Source organism: Pristiophorus japonicus, chromosome 12 (genome assembly GCF_044704955.1).
Source record: "Pristiophorus japonicus isolate sPriJap1 chromosome 12, sPriJap1.hap1, whole genome shotgun sequence".
Taxonomy (NCBI): Eukaryota; Metazoa; Chordata; class Chondrichthyes; family Pristiophoridae; genus Pristiophorus; species Pristiophorus japonicus.
In genome coordinates, this window is record NC_091988.1 from 51,905,945 (window position 1) to 51,928,230 (window position 22,286).

The 22,286-nt window shown below is 42.6% G+C and overlaps 1 protein-coding gene across 1 annotated transcript in view; it reads right to left on the minus strand.

Moving 5' to 3' along the window:
• Positions 1-4,607: 4,607 nt before the first annotated feature.
• The window catches only part of LOC139277249 (NUAK family SNF1-like kinase 1), a 43,546-nt gene continuing 25,867 nt past the window's right edge, over positions 4,608-22,286 (minus strand). Inside the window, exons 3-7 of the mRNA XM_070895455.1 lie at positions 21,941-22,092; positions 19,393-19,458; positions 14,337-14,456; positions 12,644-12,776; positions 4,608-6,985 (exon numbers count right to left, since the gene is read on the minus strand). Of these exons, the coding sequence (XP_070751556.1) occupies positions 5,844-6,985; positions 12,644-12,776; positions 14,337-14,456; positions 19,393-19,458; positions 21,941-22,092 (1,613 nt within the window). The 3' untranslated portion in view covers positions 4,608-5,843. The remainder of the gene's footprint in view (positions 6,986-12,643; positions 12,777-14,336; positions 14,457-19,392; positions 19,459-21,940; positions 22,093-22,286) is intronic.

The window sequence follows — 22,286 nt, forward strand, 5'->3', positions numbered from 1 at the left end:
AGTCATCCACATTGCTTGGGTCTAGAGTCACATAAAAGCCAGATTTCCTTCCCTAAAGTGCATTAGTGAACCAGATTGTTTTTTAACGACAATCTGGTAGTTTCATGGTCACCATTACTGCTGAATTTAAATTCCCCAGCTTCCGTGGTGAGATTTGAACACACGTCTCTGGATTAGTAGTCCAGGCCTCTGGATTACTAGTCCCGTAACGTAACCACTATGCTACCGTTCCTGTAACTATAACTGCAAATCCTTTGTACATACCAGTCATTCTTTTTGCCTATGATTATGATTGCCAATTTAGTGCTGCAATGTAGGCAGTTAATGATATAGATCTCTATAAGAAACTAGGGTGACGTCGTCCAGCTGGTAGAAAAAGTACACATTCATCAATCAAGCCCAGATCCCAGAGGTGGCTGGATAACATGCTAACCCCTGTGCTGTAACACTCCCCCTTCTACCTGTGGTCCTGACTGAATAGATTAGGAATGGGTTACAAGCTTTCAAAAACAATTAGGATCAGAACTATAATCTGAACTGGCTGAAGCAGGAACAACAAAAAAGATCATTCAGCATAGCTAATCATGTTTGTAAGGCATCTGAGTGAGTGCCACGCTCATGTTTTGAGGTTCTGGTGAAAGTTCTTGGTAGCTGAGCCAGATTGTTTGTCAGGTAAGTATCTCAAATTAAGTAGAAATAGACCGTCCCAGCAGCATTTTGTTTAAAAAATTGTCATGCCTACTAGACATCCATCACAACAGTTTTGGGAGTTTTGTAGAAACTTGTGCTTGCGTTCTTTTGAATACTGAGGCAATTAAAGTGGACGGATAAGAAGATGTTCTCCGTAGTTTGAAAGAACATCCTTAAATCAATTCACTTTAATTTCTTCAAAACTGAAAAGGAATGTTAGCACAAGTTTCTCCAAAGCTCACAATGCTGCTGTGGTGGATGCCTGATAGCTAAAAAATTAATCACAGTCTTCCTATTCCTTTATGGAATAAAGTTTATCATATTGACTGATCTGGGAAAGCAAAAATAATCACTCGCTTGTGAAAAGATTGCCATAACCAAATAAAGGTAACTATGATCACTGTAGACCGACTTGTGAAGAGAAGGTTCTCATAAGTAAACGAAAGAGAGAGTAATACAGTGCGATTCATTTATTTTTTTTTACAAACATATCAGTCATGATTCCAAGACTTGTCAGTTAATTTTATGATTTTATGATTTTTGTTGTTTTATTATTAGGCACACAGTATTGAAAGTAATCAATAATTGCTTGCTTTTTCCCATGTACTTCAGCTTCCAAAACATTCAGATTTTCTTGTGCGTGTACTGCTGGTTTAAAATTACAAAATCAGTGGCTACAGATGTGATGCAAACATTCGTTTTATTAGTTAAGAATTATTATCCAAGAGATTGCTACACTGAAACAAATAGGATTTACAGTATGTCTAATTGATGAGGACACCTTAAAACTAAAAAGGGCGTAGGTATTTATTTACCTTTGGAATACTAACCAGTCAGTAGTTTGCACCAGCTAAAATATGCAAAGTAATAGTACATGGAAACAGTCACTAATTAAATTACACATAATAGGTAGGTCAGACAACCAACCCTTATATAATGTGGGAGTCATTCATAATATATTTCCTTACAAAAATATATATCTATACAAGTTATATCTAGCTCCATTTTGCAGACCATACAAATATGGAAAATTGCAACACTCAGGAAAGTGTGTTTGTGTAAAAATGGTGTTCATTTGGTGACTGTTGAGAATTCAGTGCTGACTTCAAATAATAGCGACACAGTAGAAATTGGAGATGTACATGCAGACTTTTTTTTTAGATACTTATTAAAGAGGTATAATTAATTCTAACTTAAGAACATATTTCTTCTACATCTGAGTCTCATAAAATTGCAATATTAGTGTTGCAAAGGTTCCTTCCTACATGCTGGATTAACTTATCAGTTCTGTTGCGGACTTCCATGAATAAATCAGCTAACAGACGATTAATTACTTTTGAAATGTAATTTTGTTTTGTAGGCAGTTTGTGTACAGGAAGGTTTTACGAACAGCAAATGCGATAAATGACTGGATAATCTTTAGTGGTGTGGGTGGTATTGGCTAGGACATGAGAATTCCCAACGCTTTGAATACTGCATTGGGATCTTTTATGCCTGGACAGGCAAACGGGGCATTTGTTTAACATCTCATCTGGAAGTTGGTATCTTTAACAATGCAGTACTCATTCGGTCAACCTAGATTATTCACAAGTAAGTTTTCCTGAAACCATTCTCCTAGTCATCCCAACAGCTAAACATGAGTTGAAAAAGTGATTAATTTGGTTGTGAAATCTAATACATCATGCTATAGAAGGTAGCAATCCAGCATCACATCAGTGTTAATACTGTAGGATCAGTATCTTTCTCGTCCAAACGTATACAAAATCAGCAACTTTATTCCTGTGGTATAAATAAAAAGTATAAATATATAGCTGCTAAATATAGAATTGATTCCAGTAATTGAAGGAGACTAAATAACTCAATACCACAGCATGAGTGAACTCCATAGGCATCCTTTGAACACTGGACAAATACCATCCTCATAAAACATCAACAGTGAGTATACTCTTTATGCTGGAATTGCAATGTCAAATATAATGTCAAAATGAATTGATTTTTCAGCGGCTATTCTGAGTATAATGTTAAAGGATTCTATAACAAGATCAGTGAATGTTTTATTGCTCTGTTTAGGAGAGACAGCTTTCCATTTACTCCTTTGGGTTTTGGCCGCCATTCTCAAAATCTTGCAAGTGATGATTCAGTTTGGAAAATGGTCAAATACATCCTCCAGAATATTGCATTTTACTAATTTTTCACAGGGCTTTTTGAAATTTCAAGCTCCATGGTTCATTGGTACACATTGTAGTCTTACAGGTAAGCACTGGTGAAAGTGGCATGTTTTGTAATCATTTTCTGCATTCACCGTTTTTTCATGGCCCATGTGAGGAACTGGAGCAGAAGGTAAGACTCTGTGGGGCCAAAATTCATCCCCGCCGGAAACGGGTCGCACCTACCATTTTTATTGTGTTTTGGCCGCCGCACTTGCGAAGTCCAGCTCTTTGTCATTTTTTTTGACCGGGGCGGAAGTCGGTCATAATGGGGGCGAAAGTGAGGTCAGGAGCAGAGGGTTCGTCATAATGGGGGCGGAAGTGGAGGCAGGACGGACTCTCCACCGCTGTCAGTCATCAGCGCTGGGCTGGTGGCGTCATCTTGCTGGTGCATCAACACATCTCACCCCTTCACTTAAAGGGGAGGGTCGCTGCGAGCTCGGCAGCTTTTTAAGTTAGGTCCACTGGGGCCACCAGGGAGGGTTTCGACCAGGCCAGCGGGTGTGCCAGGCTGCCTTTGGCGGCCCGGCTGAACCTGGGGGCATAAATGTCGGGCTGATCTGGCAGTCAGCCGACAAAAATAAATAAGGTTGCAGTCGGGCAGTGTGCCCTCCCCTTTACTGGAAGCTGCACCACCATTTTATACACATTGCAAACACATTGCACCGACAGAAAAAACTGTCGGGGGCACATAGCGGTGGCCGGAAGATTTTCTACAGTGAATTTTGCTTGCGGGGGCGGGTCATCAGCGGTGCACGCTTTGATGACACACTTAGGAGGGTTTGGCAACAACGGGGTGGAAGTGGGGACAGCCGGAAAAACTAGCAGGGAGAATTTTGCAAGCAGCGGCTATTCGACTACAGATCGGCGGCCATTCGACACCACCGCGTGACTGCCGCTTTCCAGCGATAACAGGCCTTATCGGGAGGCTGAATTTCGGCCCCTGTTACTTTTTACACAACAAAGTTTGTATATATTCAAAATTTTGCAATATTTACGTTTCCAAGTAATTTAAAGTAACCTCGAGAGAAACCATTAAAATATATGTTTCAAACTGAGTGCAGAAGATGTGAAGATTGAGAAAGTGTTTGGTGGGAAAGTAGCCCCAGATCCTGAATAAATTATGAAAATGTGGACGTGTAGAATAATCAGATTTATGTTTTGCAGTATATGTTATATGAACTGGAAACAATTACTTGAGGTCTGGTCTGACTAGAACACAATATAATTTGTACTCTTGGTTTGGGGATAAAGCTCAGTATTCTATTTTTGATTATTGTTCTATGGTAATTGTACATGTTGACCATCAGGTCTACTAAAACCTCTAGATAATTTACAACTTCTTTATTAACTATTTTAACACTATTCACATCCACCATTATGTCACCTACTTTTCCTATGTGTCGTGCTTTACACTTGTCCATATTAAATTTCATCTGGCATTGTGTCTGCCCACTTACATATTTTATCCAACTCACTTTCTACTTCCTGAGCTGAATCATGAGAATCAATTGTTTCTCCCACTTTGGTATCATCTGAAATTTTGACCAATTTCCCTTAAGTTTCTGAGTCCAAATGATTAATGTAAATGAGAAACAGTTGGAGTCATAGCACTGATCCCCGAGATATCTCACTCCACCCCACCCACCCCCCCCCCCCCCATATCATAGGCAGTCCCTCAAAACGAGGATGACTTGCTTCCACGCCAAAAAAGGATAAGTTCACAGTGTTCCGATGAAGGACCTAAAATTCCAGGTCCTGAACTACATCCTGAAGGGTGAAAGATGCCTGTGCGTGGATTTTTTTAATGTGTGGTGGCCGTTGCACACCAGCCACCACACGGGCTTGACAGAGATAGGTCTTGGTCCAGTGGCAAGGATTAATCAAGACGACTGGAGACCTGCAAATTTTTGATTATAATTAACACAATTATCAAAAGCTCATATTGTCACATTCTAGAAATTTAGGAATTCTAACAAATTCTACCCCCTCCCCCCCGCCAACATAACTCCTTTAGCAAATACCCAGTACTTTCTACCCTTCAACCAATTTTTAAAAATCTATTCCCAAATTTTATTCTCAATCCTCACTGCTTTGACTTTAACTAGCAGTGTTTCAAGTGCAACTTTATCAAATGCTTTTTGGAAGCCTAGGTACACCATGTTATAGAGCTTTCCACGAGCCACTTGGAATGTTACTTCCTTAAAAAAAAATCAAGGAAGTTGTTAGGTGGGTTCTTCCCTTTTTGAATCTATGTTTGCTCCGGGTTACCAGATTATTAACATACAGGTAATCCTCAAGTTTACTCCTGAAAACTAGTTCATTATTTGACCCAGTATTAAAGTGAGAATAAGAGGTTGATAGTTGCATGCTTCTGTTTTGTTAGTTGTCATACCTGGCCAGTTATTAGAATGCAGTCAGGCTCCATGCCCCATTGCTCAAACACATCCAGGCATAATGATCTTATTTTGAAGCTGTTTCACTGTTACAAGGTGACTTATGTCATGTTTTATGTACAGGCAATCATAGCCAAATTCTCAGTCTGCTCATTTGTATGTAGGCTTCTCTGGAAGAGCACTGATACTTGCATATATGTGTAAATAAAGAGCTAGTTTGAGTAATATGATAGTTTGCATGATAAACAGCACTATATGCTATGGTTTTGGAAAATAACGGATTTGGTCTGATTCTCAAAACTTACAAACCTTCCATTATTCAGTGAATAATAAGTCAGCATGATGAATCCTACCTTAGCAAAATGTGCATGTAAATGATTCACAGAACACTAACATCAACAGATTTCTGGTAGCAAATCCCACTATGCTATGTTCAATTACTTTGTTATAACATCTTCCTGATATGCCTCATGAATAACATTTTCCTTAAGTTGGTTCTGTAGAAATAACTTTTGGGTACAGTTTATGGAGAGTCATAGCCATATCCCACTCACTTTTCCTTTAAATTATTACAGATCTCTTGGGCCTTATTATAAACATCTTGTGTATCTTCAAGTTCCATTATGGAGAAAATTCTCCCTATATTATCTTTTCCAGAGCTTCCATTCCTTCTGGCAGTTAATGGTTCTACTTCTTCTGTCTTAGCCAGCTCCAACAAGTCTTCCTCTGAACTATAAATGCTACCATGTTTACTTTGAGTAAAGAATCTCCTTTTGCCCTCTGCCGTGAGATCTAGAAGGTCAAATGAGTCACTAGAAAGTATGCTATCATCACTAATAACACTGGAGGGGCGGCTTGCACTTCTCTGATGTCTCCCATTTGATAGGATCAGGTCCTTCAAAGAGTCAGAAAGTTTCAGTGGTGAACAATCATCAGGCAAATCGAGACTGATGGAAAACTTTCCATTGTGTTTTAGAATTCCCTTTTTCCTGTATATAACCTCTCCTGAGGACAGCATTCCTGACTGTTTGCAACACGTTGTGGAGGGAATGGCAGCTGTGTCCCTGTCCATAGATTCACTGCGTTCTGGAGAAGAAGAATAGCCAGACTCTCTCTGATAAGAGTTCTTCAGGATCCCTTTTTTTGGCCTGCTAGTGAAGATTGCAGTTTGCACTGTGTGCACTTTGTGAAAGGTGTTTGCAGCTTTTGTTATGGTTGTGTTGGTTTCAGTCCATTGTGATTGCATATCCACGACTGTAGATGAAAGAAGATCATTGTCAAAGCTGCTCCTGGTTTTTAGAATTCCCTTTGGTTTTCTCTTAGTGTCTTTGGAAGTTGTTTTCTGCAGTTTCATATCTTGTTGTGGCTGCGTCATGTCATTTTCTTTCTTGGACTTCTTTAAACGAGCCTCTTGCCTATCCTCTGTCTTATGGGTAGGAGGAATCTCTTGCCCAGAATTCTCCACTCCTCGTATATTTTCAGTTTCTTTCATCTCTTGATTTGCGTATCCTGTTCTGTTTTGCCAGTCAATATAACGGGTCAGTAATGGTGAGTGACAGTCTTTATCAGAATTGCAGTCACAAATTGGTGCATCATAACCCCAGTTGACCCACCAGTGGTTTGCAATATCTTCAATTGTTGCACGTTTCTCCGAGTTCACTGATAACATCCAGTCAATCAGGCCACAGGCATCTATTGGGGAAAACATGCCATCATGTCATATTGAATCAACAAAAAACTTGCCAATTCTTATGTTTATAAGTAGAAAAATGAAAAAAAAGAGTGGCCACGGGTATCCATCAGTAAAAACACACCATTATATCAATGAATCGCCATTCCCCCCCCCCAATTCTTCCATTGTCTAATTAGAAAAATCTAAGCAGAGTTGTTGCTAAAATAATATTGACATACTGGGGACAAGAGTTTTAAGGGAAGGCAAACACAATTATGTTTATTTTAGTTCAGTGTTGTTTTATTATATCACATTTTTAAATCTTTCCCTTTCTATTGCTGTCTTTTTTCCCTCCTCCATCTCTATATTGTAACTTATCTACTGTAAAATCCACAAACCACATGCTATAATCAATTTAAGTGCCAGCAAAAATATTTACACATAATTCTACTCCGTAAGTCAACTTGGCCCTAGTTGTACAGAAAACAAATACCTGTTGTAACATCAGTTCTGCAGTTGTGGTTAAAACAACTGATCTGTAGACCTGGAGTGTTTATTCTTATACAAAACAATTAAATGTCAGCTTGGCTCAATAGATATCCAGGCCTTGAGCACATAATCTAGGCTGACACTTTAATACAGTAAAAGGTGTGAGACCAAGGTTTCAACTGCTGATTCAGATTGAAGTTAACAATCCTGTGCTCAATTTTTCCCAGTGATTTGCGCCGTTTTTTTGGCCTAAGTTTAAAAAATTCAAGTTTCCCCAATGTGCGCCAGCATAACTCAGTTAGTTATGATTTTGTTAAGTTAGTATTTTTGTGTGTTATAGGGGGCGTAACTTGCCACCCGCGCCAATTCTGGCCACTTAAGCAAGTTTGGCCAGCTCCAATTCTTCTTAGGACGGCGTATGTTGCCTCTGTGGAAAAACCTTTTGGTGAGTTAAGACAATCGGTGCAGGTAAGTAAATCAGTGCAGCAGATGCAGTTCCAGGGCCGGACAGCAGTAGCAGATAGAATGGGAGAGAGGGGCGGAAGCCTTTCAGGCATAGTTAGGAGCAGGGACTGGGAGGAGGCCGTTCGGCCAGGGATGGGTGTGGGGACCGGGAGGCCATTCGGCCAGGGATAGGAGTTGGGACTAGGAGGCCGTTTGGCCTGGGATAGGAGTGGGGACCGGCATCAGGAGGTCATTCGGCCAAGGATAGATGTGGGGACCAGGAGGAGGGAGGCCATTCGACCAGGGATAAGTGCGGGGACCAGGACCGGGAGACCATTCGGCCAGGGATAGGAGCCGGGACAGGAGGCCATTCGACCAGGGATAGGTGCGGGGACCAGGACTGGGAGGCCATTTGGCCAGGGATAGGAGCGAGGACTGGCACTTGGGAGGCCATTCGGCCAGGGATAGGTGCGGGGACCAGGAATGGGAGACCATTTGGCCAGGTGTAGATGTGAGGACCAGGAACGGAAGGCCATTTGGCAAGGAGTAGGTGCGGGGACCAGGAGGTCATTCGGCCAGGGGTAGGTGCGGGGACCAGGAGGCCATTCGGCCAGGGATAGGTGCGGGGACCAGGAGGCCATTCGGCCAGGGGTAGGTGCGGGGACCAGGAGGCCATTCGGCCAGGGATAGGTGCGGGGATCAGGAGGCCATTCGGCAAAGGATAGGTGCGAGGACCAGGACCGGGAGGCCATTCGGCCAAGGATAGGTGCGGGGATCAGGAGGCCATTCGGCCAGGGATAAAAGCCAGGACCGGCAGGCCATTCGGCCAGGGATAGGTGCAGGGAGGGGAGGGGGAGATAGACTTTAATAATTTAATGGAGGTAAGTTGCTGTAATGTGCTTGTGCAGGTTGTTGTGAGCTGGAATGTTTCACTTTCCAGCCTCAGCCTGCATTGTGTCCCTGGTTACTGTGGCAACCCGATCTTTTTGCCGCAGGTCTTGAGCTCCACTCCCAAAACTAAATGACAGACTAGGCGGCGCTAAAATGAAGAATTCAAATGGGGAAACTTGGATGATTTTTTTTGGTATACTTGGGGCCCCGAAAAAAAGGACGTAACTCTTCAAGTACGCCAAAAACAGCTTTGAGGAACATTGAGCCCCCTATATTTTTCAAACAGAATGGAGTTCTAATATTCCTCTCTCAACCAAAACCATTAGTAGCAGATTAGTTGGCCATTTATTTCATTTGCTGATTGTGGGACCTTGTATGAAAATTGGCTGCCATGTTGATTACATAACAACAAGTAATTACATTTCAAAAGTAATGCATTAGTTGTGAAGTACTTTTGTATATCCTAAGAAATCAGTGTTATATAAATGTAAGTTCATTATCACTCCAGAGCTCAAATATAACTATTGGCCCTGAATTTGTGGTCGGAGGCTACCCATGGGGAAATGCCTCCGATCCGCAAATAAAATGCTCACGTACCTGGTGGTCTGGGGGGTACGGAGATTCGCGGTCCTGGGCCTCTCCGAGTTAAAAACATAGAAACATAGAAAATAGGTGCAGGAGCAGGCCATTCAGCCCTTCTAGCCTGCACCGCCATTCAATGAGTTCATGGCTGAACATGCAACTTCAGTACCCCCTTCCTGCTTTCACGCCATACCCCTTGATCCCCCGAGTAGTAAGGACTTCATCTAACTCCCTTTTGAATATATTTAGTGAATTGGCCTCAACTACTTTCTGTGGTAGAGAATTCCACAGGTTCACCACTCTCTGGGTGAAGAAGTTTCTCCTTATCTCGGTCCTAAATGGCTTACCCCTTATCCTTAGACTGTGACCTCTGGTTCTGGACTTCCCCAACATTGGGAACATTCTTCCTGCATCCAACCTGTCCAAACCCGTCAGAATTTTAAACGTTTCTATGAGGTCCCCTCTCACTCTTCTGAACTCCAGTGAATACAAGCCCAGTTGATTCAGTCTTTCTTGATAGGTCAGTCCCACCATCCCGGGAATCAGTCTGGTGAATCTTCGCTGCACTCCCTCAATAGCAAGAATGTCCTTCCTCAAGTTAGGAGACCAAAACTGTACACAATACTCCAGGTGTGGCCTCACCAAAGCCCTGTACAACTGTAGCAACACCTCCCTGCCCCTGTACTCAAGTCCCCTCGCTATGAAGGCCAACATGCCATTTGCTTTCTTAACCACCTGCTGTACCTGCATGCCAACCTTCAATGACTGATGTACCATGACACCCAGGTCTCGTTGCACCTTCCCTTTTCCTAATCTGTCACGATTCAGATAATAGTCTGTCTCTCTGTTTTTACCACCAAAGTGGATAACCTCACATTTATCCACATTATACTTCATCTGCCATGCATTTGCCCACTCACCTAACCTATCCAAGTCACTCTGCAGCCTCATAGCATCCTCCTCGCAGCTCACACTGCCACCCAACTTAGTGTCATCCGCAAATTTGGAGATACTACATTTAATCCCCTCGTCTAAATCATTAATGTACAATGTAAACAACTGGGGCCCCAGCACAGAACCCTGCGGTACCCCACTAGTCACTGCCTGCCATTCTGAAAAGTACCCATTTACTCCTACTCTTTGCTTCCTGTCTGACAACCAGTTCTCAATCCACGTCAGCACACTACCCCCAATCCCATGTGCTTTAACTTTGCACATTAATCTCCTGTGTGGGACCTTGTCGAAAGCCTTCTGAAAGTCCAAATATACCACATCAACTGGTACTTCTTTGTCCACTTTATTGGAAACATCCTCAAAAAATTCCAGAAGATTTGTCAAGCATGATCTCCCTTTCACAAATCCATGCTGACTTGGACCTATCATGTCAGCATTTTCCAAATGCGCTGCTATGACATCCTTAATAATTGATTCCATCATTTTACCCACTACTGAGGTCAGGCTGACTGGTCTATAATTCCCTGCTTTCTCTCTCCCTCCTTTTTTAAAGAGTTCTCGCAGGTAAAGGTCTACATATCCCAGGAGCGCATGCGGTTCGCAAGCGCCCCTGGGATAACGTAGACCAGCCCAACGAGTGACAGAAGGGAATCCCCATTCATGCTTATAGGGTTTCAGTATGTATGGAAACCACATAAGTATGAATGGGAATACCCCAAAAATACATCTACATTGCAAATAGAATTTAAAAACATTACATATTTAAAATTAATAAAAAATGGCATTTAATGAAATATTTCAACAAAAATGCAATTTTTTGAAAAATAAATTTACGTTTCAATGGGTTTTTCATGTATAAATGATTTTATTTTTATGTTTTTTTTAAAACTCTTACGCAGGTAAAAGCAGGCCTTACACCTGCTTTTACCAGACGTAAGAATTTCACAGGCATTTGCTGGGCAGAAATTAGACAAATAGCCCAACTTTCCGCCCGCAGATGCCCTTTTCCAGGGGTTGCATGGATCCGTCAAGAAAATTCTTGACTGATCACAAGTTCCGGGTTTTTGCGCGTGTGTTCGACTGCAAAAACCCGGAACTTGTGCGGCCCCTACGGGCGCGTGCGCGCCTCGTATGCACCTGTAGGGGCTGCAAATTACAGCCCATTTAATTTTTTAATTCGCTCTTAAGGCATGGGCAATACCAACAAAGTAGCATTTATTGCCCATCCCTAGTTGTTTCGAGGGCATAAAGAATCAACCACATTATGTAGGTCTGTAATCAACTGCAGGTCAGGCTACATAGGGATAGCAAGTTCCCTTCACTGAAGGACATTAATTAACCACGTGTTTTTACAACAATCTGGTAGCTTTCATTGTCATTTTCTGGTTACCAGATTTATTCAATCCAATTCCACAAGTTGATCAGGTAAGATTTGAACTCAAGACCTCGGGGCCGAAACTTACCTCTGCTCGAAACGGCGCAGACATTCTGTTTTCGAAGTATTCTGGCCGCCGCAATGGATGTGGTGGACTATCCGGAGAAATTCAGCTCCTCGAACTTTTGTTTCCAAGCAGGCGGAAGTGGCCACATCATGGGGGCGGGGCAGAGTGCCCGTCACTAGCGGGGCGAAAGTGGGGGTGAGACATAGTCTCCACCGCTGTCACTCATCAGCGCCGGGCTGGTGACGTCATCTTGCTGGCACGTCACAACGTCTCTCCCCTTCAGTTAAAGGGGAGAGCCACTGCGAGTTCTGTATCTTTTTTAGTTAGGTCCACTGGGCCATCAGGGATGGGTTCGGTCGAGCCAGTGGCTTGGCACCCAAGAGGGGGTGCCAGGCTGTCTGTTGGCGGTCGGGCCGAACCAGGGGGCATAATTGTCAGGCCGACCTGGCAGTTGGCCGCACCTCGCCTTTAAGGGTGACCGCGCCCACAACCAACAAGGAGTGTCCCGACACAAAAAGCTGTCGGGGCACAGAGTGGCCAGGAGTGGCAGGTGAATTTCCCTCCAGGGGCGACTCTGATGACGTCTTTAAGACACATCTTCGGGAGCGGGGCGGATCACAACACCGCTGCAAAAGGCCCCGAGCTGAGTTTATCGAGAGTCAGCCAAGCCACCACAAGTCGGCGGCCGTCGCTTTCAGGCGGCCAGAGGCATTATTGGGAGGCTGAATTTCGTCCTCCTCTAGTTTACAATCCAGTACCATAAGCACTAGGCCACCATGCCCTTACACAGAAACTTGCCACTGTGCAATTTTTATGAGTGCAGAAGTCTGCAGCTACTTTGTGAGATGTGTTACTGAAATCTCTATAATTCCATACCTGAAGTATGGGGAGGTTTCCTGTATTCTCCACGACTGATCTGCTGTGTTAAAGTTTTGTAATTTCTACTACCAAATGGCATTGTTCCATACACCAGTGTGTATAGCAGAACTCCCAAGGCCCAGCAATCAACCTAACACAACAAAATATGTGATCATTAATCCAGTGAGCATAATAAATACAAGATTGACTCAAATACCACATTAATTTCGAGAATATCTGACATTTGTTTCTTTGTGTTAACTAAACAAAGTTAATGGATTCAATTTTAAATTTTAAAGAACTTCATTTTCCGATTGGCAAACGGTAATAGTGGGCTGCCACAGGAATCGGTGCTGGGGCCACAATTATTTACAATCTATATTAATGACTTGGATGAAGGGACCAAGTGTAATGTAGCGAAGTTTGCTGATGATACAAAATTAGGTGGGAAAGCAAGTTGTGAGGAAGACATAAAGAATCTGCAAAGGGATATAGACAGGCTGAGTGAGTGGACAAAAATTTGGCAGATGGAATATAATATGGGGAAGTGAGAGGTTATCCACTTTGGCAGGAAAAATAAAAAAGCAAATTATTATTTAAATGGAGAGAGATTACAAAATGCTGCACTACAGAGGGACCTGGGGGTCCTTGTGCATGAAAAGTTAGTATGCAGGTACATCAAGTAATCAGGAAGGCAAATGGAATGTTGGCCTTTATTGCAAGGGGGATAGAGTATAAAAGCAGAGAAATCCTGCTACAATTGTACAGTTTTGGTCTCCGTATTTAAGGAAGGATATACTTGCATTGGAGACTGTTCAGAGAAGGTTCACTAAGTTGATTCCGGAGATGAGGGGGTTGACTTATGAAGATAGGTTGAGCAGTTTGGGCCTATACTCATTGGAGTTTAGAAGAATAAGAGGTGATCTTATTGAAACATAAGATTCTGAGCTCGACAAGATAGATGCAGAGAGGATGTTTCCATTTGTGGGGGAATCTAGAACTAGGAAGCATAGGTTAAGAATAAGGGGTTGCCCATTAAGAACTGAGATGAGACATTTTTTCTCTCAGAGGGTTGTAAATCTGTGGAATTCTATGCCCAAGAGAGCTGTGGAGGCTGGGTTATTGAATATATTTAAGGTGGAGATAGACAGATTTTTGAAGGATAAGGGAGTGAAGGGTTATGGGGAGTGGGCAAGGAAGTGGAGCTGAGCCCAGGATCAGATCAGCCATGATCTTATTAAATGGCTTACTCCTGCTCCTATTTCTTATGTTCTTACGTTAAGTGTAAATGGCCAGTTGCCCGTATTTTTTTTAAACTGGCAACCTTTTAATTGAGGATCGATTTATGCTGTGGTGCCACAGTAAACTGTATGCTGTCTATCTGAGGCAAGCACCCTTGTTTGCACTGTAAATGATCCCAGTGCCCAGCCAAAATATTTGAATGTCCCCTAACCCTCGTAAGTGTACCAGGGTTAGGGTTGCAAACAATAAAAAGCCAGAAGTCCTGACCCACCACATGCCCAGCCACAGAGTGGGTCCACTAGAAATCTATGGACTTATTCCATTCTATTACTTGAGATTGCATACAGTCATATTCAGAACTGTTTTCTGAAGCTGTGCACTATTGTGTCTTGCAGCAGCGTTAGGCTGCGAAAAAGCTTTTAAACAGCTAATTACTCATACCAGTTAACAGCACATTCCTCTCTCTTACCTCAGGTCCTTGATATGGAAATCCATTCACTATTTCAGGTGAGGCATAAAGAGGGCTTCCACAGTACGTCTCCAGCAGCTGATCCTTGTGATACAAATTCGACAAGCCAAAGTCAGCGAGCTGAAAAAATACCCACAAAAATGAGCAAATAGGTTTACATGAAGTCCTGTGTAAATTCAACTGCTCGTTTACATTTCAGATTCACAGAGGGGTTATTTAATATTCTCGATAATAGTGTTCTCGACTCCATCCCGCAGCATGTTACCCGCCACCACCTCAGTAAAACCCCAACACTGCACGAGGTAGAAAAGGCCATAAGACAGCTTAAGGACAACAAGGCTATGGGAGCGGATGGAATCCTTGCTGAGGCACTGAAGTATGGCGAAGAGGCACTGCTGACGTGAATACATGACCTCATCTCTCCCATCTGGAGTGATCGTGACTATCTTTAAAAAATGGGACAAGTCCGCTGCGGCAACTATAGAGGAATCTCCCTGCTTTCAGCCACTGGGAAAGTCGTCGCAAGAGTCCTCCTCAACTGTCTTCTCCCTGTGGTTGAGGAGCTCCTCCCAGAGTCACAATGTGGATTTCGTCTCCTACGAGGCACAACAGACATGATTTTTGCAGCGCGACAGCTGCAGGAAAAATGCAGATAACAACACCATGGCCTTCTTCGACCTTACAAAGGCCTTTGACACTGTCAACCGCGAGGGCCTATGGAGCGTCCTCCTCTGTTTCGGATGCCCCAAAAAGTTCATCATCATTCTTCGCCTACTCCACGACGACATGCAGACCGTGATCCTTACCAACGGATCCATTACAGACCCAATCCATGTCCGGACCAGGGTCAAACAGGGCTGCGTCATCGCTCCAACCCTCTTCTCAATCTTCCTTGCAGCCAAGCTCCACCTCACAGTCAACAAATTCCCCGCTGGAGTGGAACTAAAGTACAGAACCAGCGGAAACCTGTTCAACCTTCGCCGACTCCAGGCCAGGTCTAAGACTACCCCAATCTCTGTCGTCGAGCTACAGTACGCGGACGACGTCTGCGTCTGCACACATACAGAGGCTGAACTCTAGGACATAGTCGATGTATTTACTGAGGCATATGAAAGCATGGGCCTTATGCTAAACATCCGTAAGACAAAGGTCCTCCACCAGCCTGTCCCCGCCGCACAGCACTGTCCCCCAGTCGTCAAGATCCACGGCGCAGCCCTGGACAACATGGACCATTTCCAAAACCTCGGGAGCCTCTTATCAACAAGGGCAGACATTGACGACGAGATTCGACACCGCTTCCAGTGCAGCCTTCGGCCGCCTGAGGAAAAGAGTGTTTGAAGACCAGGCTCTCAAAGCTGCCACCAAGCTCATGGTCTACAGGGCTGTAGTAATACCCGCCCTCGTGTATGGCTCAAAGACATGGACCATGTACAGTAGACACCTCAAGTCGCTGGAGAAATACCACCAACTATGCTTCCGCAAGATCCTACAAATCCCCTGGGAGGGCAGACACACCAACATTAGCGTCCTCGACCAGGCCAACATCCCCAGCATTGAAGCACTGACCACAGTTGATTATCTCCGCTGGGCAGGCAACATCGTTCGCATGCCAAACACGAGACTCCCAAAGCAAGCGCTCTACTCTGAACTCCTTCACGGCAAGCCAAAGGTGGGCAGAGGAAATGTTACAGGGACACCCTCATAGCCTCCCTGAAAAAATTCAACATCCCCACTGACACCTGGGAGTCCCTGGCCAAAGACTGCTCTAAGTGGAGTAAGTGCATCCGGGAGGGCGCGGAGCACCTTGAGTCTCATCGCCGAGAGCATGCAGAAATCAAGCGCAGGCAGCGGAAAGAGCATGCGGCAAACCAGTCCCTCCCACCTCTTCCCTCAACGACCATCTGTCCCACCTGTGACAGGGACTATGGTTCTCATATTGGACTGTTCAGCCACCTAAGGACTCATTTTAAGAGTGGAAGTAAGTCTTCCTCGATGCCGAGGGACTGCCTATGATGATGATGATGATTATTTAATATCCCATTGGCTATGCGAAAGAAAGATTCTATACTATGTCAGATTTTTTAATATAATGGCCTAGAAATACATCTCGGGCAGTAGCAGATCTGTTGCCAGTTATACGCAGCATCTGATACTCAGTTCCATTGACTGCATTGGAGATTCTCTGATTTTAAAGCCCAATGTTACACTGATCCAACTGTATCAAGTTTCTACATGGCTATATTGCAAATGCAGCTATATAACACGGAGTTACAGTACAACATGATGAAAAAGTCTGCACTATTTCCAGCAGCATTCCATCTTTTTTATTTAAAACCCCCCATGAACAAGACTGTGCAGAATTTGCACTAGTGATTTAGGAGTTGCGCAACATCCAAGAAGCATTCAAAATGACATGGAATTTTGGGGGCAGTTTATAAAACTTTTATTCCTCTCTCATCTTGGTATGACAGGGACACTTGAATGTGTTTGTGTGAGTGAGTGAGAATGTTGTGTAAGTAAAGGTAGAAGAATTCTTATTGCTGAGGTGCACATTGTGAATTTTAACAAGAGAATGGATATTTGGAAGATTGGCATTCTTTAAATTCCACTTCTTATTTAAGTCCTGAAATTCTTGCCGAATAAGGCATCGCATACTTAGCTATTTTTGAATTATTTAGAGAAGTGTTGAAGCTAACTTAGAATTTTTTGTACATGTTTCAATCAGTTAAACTCATTGATGAAAATTAGAGATTAAATATTGCCCAACTTTAAATTGGATCCTCTTACAAATACCTTTTATACAGAGATATATTAAACATTCTGCCACCGTTTAAAATTTTAAATAAAATGTCTACTCTTCAAAGTAAAATACCAATGTTATGTGTGGCACAACCTTATATTTTCTAACAATTTTTATTTGCTTCCTTCCTGACCTTCCTTAAAATATTAAGAATTAATCGTACAGTTTGTGCAGATTTTCACTCAGTTTTGAGTATTAAATTCACGGTGTTCTTTTGCTGAATTATCCACCTTTTTATATGATAGAAATGTTTATATCAGTGGTAATTGTTTTCTGCTATCAGTATTTAAAATATAAAATCATATAATAGTGTAATTTATTACATTTGACTTTCATAGTGATTTGGAAGTTAGATCTTTGCCTCTCCTTCCCCTCCGCTCCATGTTCAAAAGATCTCCACTAGTAATCTGGTTGGAAAATTGGATATTACAATAATGAAACCAAGGGGTCAAAATTGGCTATTGTCCCGGTTGAAGGCAGTAACCACTCTGGGGCTGGACATACTGCGCCCAGCACAGAAGTCCTGACCCAGAAGCGAAATTACGGTTACCGCCCCTCACAGGAAGTGGAGCACAATGTTGCACATTCCACTTTCTTTTGGGATTGGGGGCACTACCCGGGAGCATCGCATAACACTACATGGCCTCTCCATGTAGTGCTGATGCGTTTCAGTGCCCCTCCCCTTCCGTTAAAGGGGAGGGAGGCTGCAAGCTCTTCAAGCCCTTTGATGGCCTCCTCTGGGCCACCAGGGTTAGGGGTGCCATGGCCACAGCCCGGCATTGAAACAGAGTACGGCCTGGAACCCGCGACAACGTGGCACAGCGGCCTGACCGCTTAGTCGGGAAGAAATAAAATTGCCGTCGCACAGCACCTCCCCTTTAACTTTCGTCCCATGATGGGTGTGTGGCCCAGTTCGTGACCCGCGAGGCTGGCTCAGGCATCTAGCCAATTTCCTCTGCGGGGCGAAAAGGGGTCACCGCGCACAATGACATCATCATCACTGGTGCAGCGGCCCAAGGCGCTACCAGCGGGGCGAGGCAAGGCGCTAATGGATTCGCGCCTCCGCTAACTCTCGCGCAATTTTGCCGGAGCGCCCACCCCCCCCCGCCCAACCTCCAGGCGAAAATACACCCACGGCCAGTTAGCACCTCCTGGTGCACAACAGGGGAATTGTGGCCCCCAAATCTTACAGAAAGGGAACCGGATGTGCTCATGGAGGAGGGAGAAAATGGTAACCAGAAAGACAGCAATAATTTGAAACACCTATTCGCACAAATAGAATAAACACATAAGAGGCAGTAGCTTGGTTATTAAATGCAATAACCTCCACAAATAAGATCCTGCCAGATTACCTGAAAATGTTTAATTATATCAAAGAAATACTGAAGCAAAGAGTAGCCTTTAATAGATAGAAAAGTGGTTTGGTGAATTAGTATAGACCAAAAAACATCAACAATGAAAGAAGCCAAAATCGTCCAATTCTTTGCTGCCGAAACCGTACAAGATTTGGGAACGTGTCGATAGCAATTAGCTCCACAGACTCTCAGAAAGGTATGTGCGAGTCTAAACTAGATTTGTTAGTTTTCCAGATGCCGTGATTACACCACAGGGAAACATTATTGTTCAATGCACAGTTTAATTTTCTGTGGGTTGTGAAGCTTCTGTGGTTGTGTGTTTAAGCCGTTAGATTTTTTACTGCTGACAGTTATGGCTATAATGTCACTGTGACCTCACAGCTCTCCTCTTATGGCTTTGTTCTTATTTAGTTTCGAAACTGATTTCATGGGGAAGGGATTTACTTGGGTGCTGTAAGTCTTCAGTTACATGCTAGTATCCATGATTATTTGCTCGTGGTAGTTCTGTGAGAGTTAGTGAACGTGAGATAGATATTTAATTTACTAGGATCCCTAATTAGAATATTGACATTCATAACTTGGAATTTAAAATTACTTTAGGCAACAGGAGATGAATTAATTGCTCTTTCTGCAATGTGTTGCATTATTGTCCTTTCACCTCTGCAACCTGGGTTGAAAACCAGCCTAGACACAGGAATAAAGTCTCCTCCATAATTAGGGATTTGTGCAATGTAATAGGTGTCTTTATCTCGGAATTATATTCTACTCCGTAATTGAGAGTAAAAACCAAGTATTTATTGTAATGCATACTGGAAAGTCTCAATCCAGTACATGTACAAAAATGTGTTCTGAAGGGATTTCAATCAACAATACAAAAAAAGAGGATAGAAAAAAATCGAACCTTCACATTAAAGTTTTCATCCAGGAGAATGTTCTCCAGTTTCAAGTCACGGTGCACAATTCCTTTCTGTGTAGAAAAAGAATCATAAAATAGAATGGTTACAGCACAGAAAGAAGCCATTCAGCCTATCAAGCTTGTGTCGGCTCTCTGCAAGAGCTCTTCAGCTAGTCCCACTCTCTCCCACCTTTTTCCCATAGCCCTGAAAATTTATTTCCTTCAGGTACTTAGCCAATTCCCTTTTGAAAGCTACAATTGAATCTGCCTCCACCACCCATTCAGACAGTGCATTCCAGATCCTAACCACTCGCTACGTAAAACAGTTTTACTTCATGTCGCCTTTGGTTCTTCTGCGAATCACCTTAAATCTGTGTCCTCTGGTTCTCAACCCTTCTGCCAATAAGAACAATTTCTCTCTATCTACTCTGTCTAGACACCTCATGATTTTGAATACCTTTATCAAATCTCCTCTCAATCTTCTCTGCTTTAAGGAGAATAACTTCAGCTTCTCCAGTCTCTCCACATAACTGAAGTCCCTCATCATTGGAACCATTCTTATAAATCTTTTCTGCACTCTCTCTAAGGCCTTCACATCCTTCCTAAACTGTGAATTGGACACAGTATTCCAGTTGAGGCTGAAACAGTGTTTTATAAAGGTTCATCATAACTTTGTTGCTTTTGTACATTATGTCTCTATTTATGAAGCTCAGGATCCCGTATGTGAAACAGGTAAGCACCTTTCCAGCACTACTTGTGGGCCAGGAGGAGCTGGAGTGCTTCCTCCCAGCCCACCAAGCTTACCTGCTTCCTGCCTCCAAGATCACCAAATTCCCTTCCCACCCCCAATCCAGGATCAGTCGCTGATCCCCTTTTTGTCCAACTAAAAGAAGAAATAGAATCTTCGGAATATAAGGAACCATACGATGTGTCAGAATAGCCACAAAGCAAAAATGCTGGACTTAGTCCTTTGTGTAAATTTGTACAAAATCAGCAATTCATTTTAGTAACATTTCTGAATTTTTTTTCTGAGGAATATGAATTGGCCTTTAATCATGTTAAATCATCTTTATCTCTATCAGTGGATTTAATCATGTCTATTTAAATTCAGGATATTGTTCTGTCTGTAAACAACACTGATTTTAAGTGAGGTGAAGAGCTTCAGTGAGCACAGTAATCCTGTTAAACCAATATCTTCTTCCTTTCTTTGGGACAGATGTGTTATCCAAAAATGCTCTTTCATGTTGAACAATAATTTGTATTATAAATGCAAGTTTAGTCAATCTGTAAAACTTCATTTTCCAATGACTTGTGCACCTGTACAAGCTTGAATCTCTGCGGGTATCTGTTATAAAACATTTGGAGAAACACTGCAAAGTAACAAATGGCAAGAATAAATCTAGGGACAATTTTATGAATGTTCACCACTGACAAGAAGCCTCATCTATTGCCTGCACGTATTGGAAGATCACACTGCTCACAATTACTTGACATATATTTACTTACATAACACCAGTGACTAAACTTCAAAAGTGCTTCATTGGTATGAAATGCTTTGGAAAGTCTTGATATATAAAGTACCATCAAAATGCAAGTCTTTATTTTATTAAAATTAATAGTACTAGTACCATCCAGAAAACGTGCTCTGCAGTGTTAATGTAATGCAATAAAAACAGTTTGAGCACAGGAGCAAATCATTAAATAAATGCGGCCTGCTGTCACTGTTTATTTGAAGTATTTGATCGGCACTCATTTTACTGACATTTTCATATTCTGGCTCGAAATCTTTTGTGTATTTCTGCTGTTGTGTTTACGATTTACTCTGCTGTTTGTGTTTTTTTTAATTCATTCATGGGATCTGGGCATCGCTGGCAAGCCCAGCATTTATTGCCCATCCCTAATTGCCCTTGAGAAGGTGGTGGTGAACTGCCTTCTTGAACTGCTGCAGTCCATGAAGTGAAGTTACTCCCACAATGTGTGCATATGTGTATGATCATACAGCAATATGTACATAATTATTATACAAATTGCAATATGTGTATTTACAATTTATACTGCTGTGTGTGTTTGTGGCTGTACACATTGCTGCTACATGTTGCTGTGAGTGCAATTACATTGTCGTGTTTAAGGCTGTACTCATTGCTGTTTATGGTGACTGCAGGATTTGCTGTGGGTGTGCTAATTGTTGCCTTGATTGTAATATCTGTATTTATGGATGTACATATAGATCTAGGTGCGTTTATATTTAAGGGTGGGGTGTTATTATGTGGAGCACTATGCAGATATCTCTATTTTGGTGGTGAGAGAGGAGAGAGACCAGACAAGTGGGACCATTTCATTGCTATTGAGTAATCTTGTTAGCAATTTAGAATTTATATACAGTCAGTTTCCCTCATCCCTCCCCCCTCCACCCTCCACTGCTCCCATCAATCCTTCTGGGCAGTAATATTATTAATATGTAAGGATTTATTAATGTAGTGGCATTGGTAAGTGGTATGTCTGGGCACGACACCCAGAAATTTCCTACCAAAAATAGGATGGGATTTTTTTTTACCTTATGGCAGTAGTGAATTGCTGAGACGATTTGCCTGAAAGCTTTGCGTGCTTCATTTTCAGACAGTCTATGATGCTCATTTACATAATCGTACAGTTCACCATTACTGCAGTAGTCCATCACAATGATAATTTTATCCTTATTTTCAAACACTGCAGGAAAAAAAAACACATGAAACGGTCATTGAATCTGGAACATTATGTTTTATCACTGAAGCCATGTACTAGATCTTGAATTTGAGCTCCATGTTCATTTCTACGGGCATGTGCAATAAGCACAACAAAGGATTCAAGCTTAGGAGCCAAATTATTTCCCTCTACCCACGGGTACAGAGTAATACTGTATC